The sequence below is a fragment of the Oryzias melastigma genome, linkage group LG21 (genome assembly GCF_002922805.2).
Source record: "Oryzias melastigma strain HK-1 linkage group LG21, ASM292280v2, whole genome shotgun sequence".
NCBI classification, from domain to species: domain Eukaryota; kingdom Metazoa; phylum Chordata; class Actinopteri; order Beloniformes; family Adrianichthyidae; genus Oryzias; species Oryzias melastigma.
Genome location: NC_050532.1, coordinates 8,565,676 through 8,574,033, shown reverse-complemented (window position 1 = coordinate 8,574,033; position 8,358 = coordinate 8,565,676). Strand labels below are relative to the sequence as shown.

General features: G+C 39.1%; 2 protein-coding genes across 3 annotated transcripts in view; one reads left to right on the top strand and one right to left on the bottom strand.

The window, feature by feature from the left end:
- LOC112154861 (splicing factor U2AF 35 kDa subunit) overlaps positions 1-2,314 on the bottom strand; it is a 7,548-nt gene extending 5,234 nt beyond the window's left edge. Inside the window, exons 1-3 of the mRNA XM_024286069.2 lie at positions 2,055-2,314; positions 1,180-1,267; positions 51-117 (exon numbers count right to left, since the gene is read on the bottom strand). Coding sequence (XP_024141837.1) covers positions 51-117; positions 1,180-1,267; positions 2,055-2,098 — 199 coding nt within the window. The 5' untranslated portion in view covers positions 2,099-2,314. The remainder of the gene's footprint in view (positions 1-50; positions 118-1,179; positions 1,268-2,054) is intronic.
- Positions 2,315-3,336: 1,022 nt separating this feature from the next.
- The window catches only part of gabpa (GA binding protein transcription factor subunit alpha), a 6,073-nt gene continuing 1,051 nt past the window's right edge, over positions 3,337-8,358 (top strand). The window contains exons 1-9 of one of the 2 annotated variants that reach the window (XM_024286075.2): positions 3,337-3,676; positions 5,182-5,269; positions 5,362-5,506; positions 5,590-5,674; positions 5,754-5,978; positions 6,057-6,251; positions 6,715-6,771; positions 6,945-7,067; positions 7,344-7,536. In XM_024286075.2, coding sequence (XP_024141843.1) covers positions 5,193-5,269; positions 5,362-5,506; positions 5,590-5,674; positions 5,754-5,978; positions 6,057-6,251; positions 6,715-6,771; positions 6,945-7,067; positions 7,344-7,536 — 1,100 coding nt within the window. In that variant the 5' untranslated portion in view covers positions 3,337-3,676; positions 5,182-5,192. Of the gene's footprint in view, positions 3,677-5,177; positions 5,270-5,361; positions 5,507-5,589; positions 5,675-5,753; positions 5,979-6,056; positions 6,252-6,714; positions 6,772-6,944; positions 7,068-7,343; positions 7,537-8,358 lie in introns of both variants that reach the window. The other variant, XM_024286074.2, reaches the window with a different exon arrangement.

Here is an 8,358-nt window from a genome sequence, read left to right as displayed (position 1 = left end):
CAGACTGAAAAGCTGAAAGATGCAGTCCCTCCTCTGTAATCTCCACTTACAGGTCAGACCTTCCATGGACTGGGCACTGTTCTGAGGGTTCCTGTAAATGTTGAGCATTGCCACAGTCTGCAAGAAGAACAGAAGACAAATGGTTTGTTTTTGAGGGAAATCCAGATGTGTTTAACGCAGTTTTATTTTTTTTAATCAAAATCAAAAATAGGTGATAAGAAGAACATCTGTTACTAAAGCTGCTCCTAAACTTAGAGGATTTTGTTCTTCGAGGCATTTGATGTGAACTTGAAAGAGACACTGATAAAAATTGAGTCTTTAACATGTTCTTGTGGCATTTTCTGACAATGGAGGATATTTATGAAGAAAATTAAGCTTAAAATTGCATTTCTGAGTACTTCTTTATTCAAACCATTAGTCAGGAGAAGATGAAGATTTTTTTTGTTACCTAGGAAATATACTGGGCAGGCCACAAGCTGCCAGCTCCAATTCTGATGCCAACACGTGGACAAATAGATCCATGTACATCCACGTTTTCTTCATACGAGCTGACATCTGGCTCTAAACTGTACAGCTGAATAGCTCTGAAATTGCTCGCCATTTTTGTTGCTCCGGTAACATTAGGTAGGGGGAGTGAGAGGTTGCAAGTTAGCAGGAGGACCTTAATGAAGGCAGAGAACTACTGCATGCATTCACACCATTTACTCTGTCTAGAGAAGGCTTCTCCATTTTTATTTTATTGCAGACTTCTCAAACTCCCCTTTGACACCATCCTGTTCTCTATGTCCAAAATAAGCACTTTATAGTCTACAAATACAGCCATCAACGTCAAAATTGAATAATTGGAATGAAAATTGCAGTTAGAACTGAAGAAGTAACTTTCTAAAAGAAGAATAAAATCCTGCAATGACACAACGTGAGAATCCCCACAGACATGTTCCTTAATGTCAGAGATTAAAGAAGTATAAACCTGCAACCTCCCTGCAGGCAACTGGAATAACAATGTCCTTTATTTAAAGATGGTGGAGCAACCTTTTTTTTTGGAATGCAGTTTAAACAAAAAGATCTCAGACTTAGAAACAGAAAATAATTAAACCAATGTCCTTTGAAGTAACAGACACAAAGATCTGAAGCAGCTTTTGGCAAATTAGAAATAAAAGGAAATTGTAGTGATCTTACTTGGCTAAATGTCGGTTTGTTGTGTAATCTGGAGCAGCGGTCACCATGTCGGCAGGCACCAATCTTAAAATAAAAAGAGCAGTTCACTCTGCAAAAACAAACCACAAAAGTCAGATACAGGTATGTCATGCTCCAAATTATTGCACATAATTTTCTATAACCACAACAACACCACAAATATGGCTCAGCTGCAATGACTTCTGGGAATTTGAGTCACTGCTGTGCAGGTAAAACCTGCAAACTGTTCAAACCAGAAACCATGTTTTCAGTGGAATAACTGCAGAAATCGAATTTTCTGATGTAGTTTTTTGTTATTTTCATGACAAATTCCTGTTTCAACTTTTGCACTAGGATTCTAACTAATAAATTCAACCTCCAAATCTTACATTTTACATCCTATCCTTCCTTATAGAATGAAGTCACGTGGTACTGTCATATAATTTAAAAATAAATCTGTTATTTAGGACATTTAGTGGGGCAGTAATAAGGGTTATTGTACAAAAAGCTATAGATAATATTTAGCCTCGTGGCACATTTACTCTAAAAGAAAAGAATTTAAAAAAATACATTCAAGATAAAATAAATCATTTGCTGTTTTTCCGTCACAAACACAAGGTTTAAATGCATACATTCGTACAAATTTCAAACAAATTACATATTTAAACGTGAATAAATGAGCGTATCCGTTTATGTGTGCTTTATTTAAACGAAATTTCATCACCCACTCATTTTTTTAACTCGCTGTGTTTATTAGTGTGGAGGCTGGCTAGCTAGCACTAGCAGAGGCAACCGTCGTGACGTTGCACGCGGCAGGAGAAAGTTAGCTTAGGAGACAACTAAACAACATTGATTAACTGAGACATTTCGTTACTTACTTGTCTTTTTCTGTGCCAAAAATGGATGCTAAGTACTCTGCCATCTTGTTAGCTTATGCTGTAGCGCGTATCAAAAAAACACCTAGCCGCCTCATCTCCTTCATAATAAAAACACGCACCACTACTTCTACATTTAAATATTTAGATAAGCTCAAATACTAACACACGTAAGAAAAAAGCTAAAATACTGTACATTGCATTATTTTTTGCGATACAAATAAATGTCAATTTAAGTAAATATATCTGTATAGTTTCTAATTATTTAGTGCGCTATTAGTTTATTGATTTTGTGGTTTTACTTTGAAGGCGAAAAATCCCAACCGGAAATGCTTAAAAAACGGACTGTCTTCATTCACAGTTTAACTTTCAAAGTAAAAGTATATGTCCACGTGCGTTACTAACTGTCTGCGAAAAAGTAGTTTGGCTTGTTGTACTGCCTAAAAGAGAAAATCTTCTTTTCTGTAGAGTGCGAAATAAACTATTCTGATATGTCGATGAAATCTAAAATGTATGTGTTCCTGAACATATATATCATTTTTTGCACTACAATTCCATGTAGTTTCATAATGAGGTAGTGTTTTTGTTAAAACATTTTTGATATAAAAAGATAATCCATAAAGTGATAATATCCATAATAATTATGGATGAGTGTAATTATTTCAAACCACAAAGCGATGCAAGCCTTTGAGTGTGTCTGTGTGCATCAGATCTGACTTAATATTTAATATTGATACAATAATTTAATTTGAGCAAAAATTGACAGCATTTTACACTTTTTTGCTTGATTTATTTTGAATTAAATCAATAAAAACACATTTAATTGTATTCTAAAACACATGCAGTGAAGATACATCAACTTTAAAACAAATGGATAATATTACAATGAAAAGAACAAAAAAACGTGTATTTTCTGTGCAAATTACAATAAAAACTATTTTAAAAAAGCACAAAATAATGAACCACACAGTATGTTTACAACTAAATACAATGTGTATGCTATATTTAAGAAACCAAAACTTTGGTACTGTCAATTACTTTAACTCTTAGTCACTCAGATGTAAAACAAGCACAACATTTAGCCATAAACAGAACATTTAGCTGAGATACTTTCTCATATTTTGAGGCAAGTCCAACATTAGCAGTTAGTCTCCGCCCCTCTGCTTCGTGAAGACTAGCCCGAACAAAACTTGGAAGATACGACTCGTCTGGTTCAATGTTTTGCTGCTTATCAGCAACAGTTAAACTTTAACGTCCTTAAACTCTGACGGACAGCAGGTATGGGTATTTTGGATAAATTGTAGGGTTTTGAACGAACATGATCACGTTGAGACTTCATTTACGGCGGGGCTCACTCTTCCCGCTATTTTTCAGCCTAGCTAGCGATGCTAACTCCCCTAGCTAGCTGCTAATTACTAGTACGTTTGCTGGGAAGAGGCCGCCCACTTCCCAACCAGAAACACTTGTGGTATTTGTTACTTTATACTAATGCTGAGCTGACTCCGTCGTCTTGTAGACTCATCGGAAAACAAAGGAGCGTGTTGTTTTCAGGAGTAAACGCTGCTAAAGATCAAGCTAACCACAGAAAAGGCTGCATCTGACAACCACCGATCCACAAACACGCAGTAGGTGCACAGTCCTCGGGTGATACAACGCTCTTCCATCTATTTCCTACTCGAGTTTTAAATTAGTTATCGGGGTCGAGCATTAATAGAGTATCGATGACATCTTGGCCCATCTCCGGGGCTCTTTCTTGCCAAAACTCGGACTGGTGTTGCGCTGTTGAGATGCCCTCGGAAGTCTTGCATCGATGTCGAGCTTAGCCAGGATTTCCGGCTCCTTTCCATTTGCCCTATGCTGTTTTGTTTCCGTTTATTCTATTTCCGTTTCAAAAGTTTTCTACGTGCAGAGTTGAAATGGGGCACAAAAATGCGTTTTAAAGTCACGAGGCACCGCTTTTTTTGTGCGGGGCATATTTTCATCGTTGTTCTGCACGCGGGGTCCGGCGGTTGTGTAATGCGCTCCCTTCGCCCCGCACGAACAAAATCTGTAGCTAATTTGTTCAACTGCGTGCTGCCTTTAAGACAATAAAATGTGTCACCTAGTGCGTGATTATTAAGTTGTGAACGTTTTTGCCACGGCTAATGAGGACTCATAGGAAGTTATGGCCAGTATTTGATCAACCCCGGCCTTTAAACGCGCGAGCCTCGCCCTCGAGTTAGCTAGTGTTAGCAGTCATTGAACTGTCCTGAACGGCCAATGAGGAGTCGAGGCTCAGAGGCCTTTCAGTGCTTCACCAGCTCCATGTAAACATCCCGTAAAGTTGTAGCTGATTTGAAATATCAATGAATGTATACTTAAAATTGCAATACATGTTTTATCTTAGCATAATTTAGCTTAGTAAGACACAACACCATATTATTTCAGTAATTTAAAGAGAATGTGACAGCAATCATATTTTCTCCATAAAATTAATATATAGAAACCCATACATTTATCAAATGTGTGCATTTTTCTAAAAATGTAAGGGAAAACATGTTTTTGTGTCATTTGGCTGTTTGAAATCACTATTTGTGCCTCTTTATTGGCATATATATATATTTTTAACTTGGATGAAAAATATTTTTTGGCATGTTCTTGGGGCATTTTTCTGATGATGGAGGGCATATATGAAGAAAATTAAGCTAAAAATAGCATTTTCCGAGTATTTCTTTACTTATTTGTAAATCAGGAGCAGACCAAAAAAGACAGTTTGTGACAGAAAATGCACAAGCTCCTTGCTCTGCTCCATGAGCTGCAGAGAACCATGGAACCATTTGCTTGTTTAACCCTAACCGTTACCATAACCTTAACCCTTCCCCTGGGTCTGTGCATCCAGGAAAAAGTTCAGCACTGGCGGCACATTTTTTTAAAAATTACGTACAAATAGACACTTTCTTATTTTTATTGATGCTATCCAGCTATCGGCTGCTACATGTTGGGTTATTATATGATACACAAGACAAGGTGTATCATTTAATCTCACCAAACTGCAAAAAAATTAGCTGTTTCTGTGTGTACTTTCTTTCTTAATGTTTTCCAAATATTACAGTTAATTGAAACAAAAATGTCCTTTTTCTGTTTAAGTTGTTTCGTGACAAAATGGCTAAAAGTGAAGCAGAGGAGCTAATAGAGATCGAAATAGATGAACGAGAGAAGCAAGCATGTTTGGAGGAAAGGTAAGGCGGGGGGGGGGAGCAAATCCTGAACACTAATCTGGTGTGTGTTTTGTTCTGCTATCGTTCATTCTGACACAATCTTTGGCTTTCAGTGTGGAGGAGCAGACCATCACAGCATCAGATTTGATTCAGCAAGACATCGACATCAACGAGCCAGTTGGAAATTTGAAGAAGCTTTTGGAGCCTCGCATCCAAATCTCTCTAGATGCTTATGATATCTGCTTGCAGGACATCCAGGTAACTATTCAGCCATAACCCCAAATTATTACAATTTTTTTTAATCCTTTTGTTGATCTGCTGATGCAAGAGTTTGTTTTTAGCTCCATCCAGATCACAGCCTCTTTGATCAGGGGGTGAAGACGGACGGCACAGTGCAGCTCAGTTTGCAGATTATTACGAAACCAGGTATAGATTACATCTGAAATAAATAAAAAAATCTGAAAGAAATAAACATCTGTTAATAAAAACAAATCCTTCCACTTAGGAGAGGAGAAGCTGAACATCTTGGAAATTGTGAAGCCCGTTGAGACGGTAGAGGTGGTGATTGACCCAGATGCAGCAGGAGAGGAAGGAGCCATGGTGGAGGAGGGACACCTCATCGCCGTCGACAGGTCTTCCCTGACAGACGAGACGTCCGAGCAGGTCACACGCTGGGCTGCGGCCCTCGAGGGTTACCGCAAGGAGCAGGTCCGCCTCGGCATACCATACGGTGAGATTTAATTTTTTTTAAAGCACTCCAGATATTTTTTTTCTCTGTTTACAAACTATTTTGTGTGTCTTCCTTCAGACCCCATGCTGTGGACGGCAGATCAGGTGATCCACTGGGCTGTGTGGGTGATGAAGGAGTTTAACATTGAGGAGATGGAAATAGGCAGCATTCACATTCCGGGACAAGATCTGTGCAGTTTCAACCAAGAAGAGTTCCTTCAGAAAGTTCCTAACGGAGAGATTCTGTGGAGCCACCTGGAGCTCCTGCGCAAATGTAAGTCAGTTACTGGACAGAGAATTCCCTCTGAGATTATTCATCTCAAACACTTAGTTCTGATCACACTTGAGCTCTGAGGTTCTGATCCAATAAGCAATAAAAGGCCCTCCAGATCATTTTATTTTATTGTTATTAATGGCCCAATGTTATTTTGCGCTTATTTTTAACTTGTATAAATTTGACAGAACATATTTTTGGGAGAGTAAAATATTAAGAGTTATGTAAAGCTTAAGTTGATTTAGTCTGGAATAATATTCCCGCCTTTTTATTTTTCAGAATTATGTTAAAAATTGGCATTCTGTTAGCTTTTTTGACTATTTTGGCATGTACTAAGATTTTTTTTAGGCTATTTTGGAGTTTTAGCTAATTTAAGCTTATTTCTGTTTTTTAGGCTATATTGAAGTTTAGCTATTTTTTCAGCTTTCATATGTGTCTCTGATTGATTCTTGTATTTCTTTAGACGTGTTGGCCAGTCAAGACCAGTCTGGAGGTGATGCCACTGTTACCATCGACCAACGTAAGTATTAACACTAGTAAAATTATTCAAGCAATTTTAAAAGGAAATTGTGATAAATATCTATTTTTAAACCACCAAAGTAGTAAAACAAAAAGCCCAGGTGGCATCAAACAGCTGGAGTTGCTCTGATCGGTGAAAATCTCTGATTTTTGTTTTCAAATCTGTCTCTTCAGCTGTACAGATAATCCCCGCTCAAGTGAGCACACCCACCGCAATAAAGGTCCTGAAGCAGAACCGCGGGCCCAGAGCGCCGCGCATTTCAGGAGAGGAACGCAGTTCCCCCGGCAACCGCACAGGTAGGACACGGTTTACAGAGTCGGGATGCTCACACGCCTTTGATTAAGGGTCATTTGGGGGGATATTATGGAGATAAAGGAAGGCTGTTCACATTAATGTCAACATGCAGAATTTATGTCATTAAATGGAATTTTCATATTTAAAACTGAAGATTTGAACTCGGCACTATTATGAAAAATTCTCTTCCACTTTTTTACAAAATTTCCCAGTTGCCTTTTTTTTTTTTTTTTCTCCGTTTACTTTGTATGCTAACACCTCTGCTCGTCCTGAACCAGGCAACAACGGTCAGATCCAGCTGTGGCAGTTCCTCCTGGAGCTGCTGACGGACAAAGACGCCAGAGACTGCATCTCCTGGGTGGGAGAGGAGGGGGAGTTCAAGCTCAACCAGCCGGAGCTGGTTGCTCAGAAATGGGGCCAGCGCAAGAACAAGCCGACCATGAACTACGAGAAGCTCAGCAGAGCCCTCAGGTTGGTTTCCTGCTTCCTGAGTGGTGCTTACACCGAGCTACGTTCACACCGAACGCGATTTCAAATCAGCTGTAAGGGTCATATGGTTTCAATGTTAAGTGCATGTACAGATGCGTTAAGAGGTCCTGCGGCGCAATCAGGTCATCAGGCGCTGTGCCTTAGAGGTACCCCGTTTCAAACGCTTTGCCACAATGTTTCCAGAGTTCAAAGATCTGAACTTTGGCAAAGAATTTGTCATGTAAACCAGTCAGGGACTCAGCTTTGACCTCAGTCAGGGACTCAGCTTTGACCTGTGAGGTGTAAATGATGTGATCAGCAGGTGGAGTCCAAAACAAAGTCTTTTCTTATTTGGATCAAGACAAAAAAAGTCCTGGAATTTAATTCTCATCTGATGCTGTTGCAGAGCTCTTTTAAAGAGTAACACAACAGCTGGATTAGAGCCTGACTCCACCCACAGCCAGAATCTTAAAATTCAATCAGAGGGGTGGGGCTGGGAACAGGAGTCTCAGTGACTGTTATCATTACTGGAGCTGCAGATCATAACGTGGAACTTCTGAAATGACGTGGGACTTGCAGGGTTTGACCAGTCATAAAAATCAACTGTATTACCTCATTTCACCCTGTAGGGGGCAGCACGCACACAGTTTTTGACTATAATTTTTAGAATTACAAAAGTTGATTTACTGTTTGGTTATCCTTTAAAATAAATAATCCTGATCTCTCGACATCACCCGTGTCTTTAATGCATTGAGTCCATATGAGATATACAGTCAATGCTTCCATGTAGCGATGAACTTCTGACAATAACTCCTCCCACGCTCG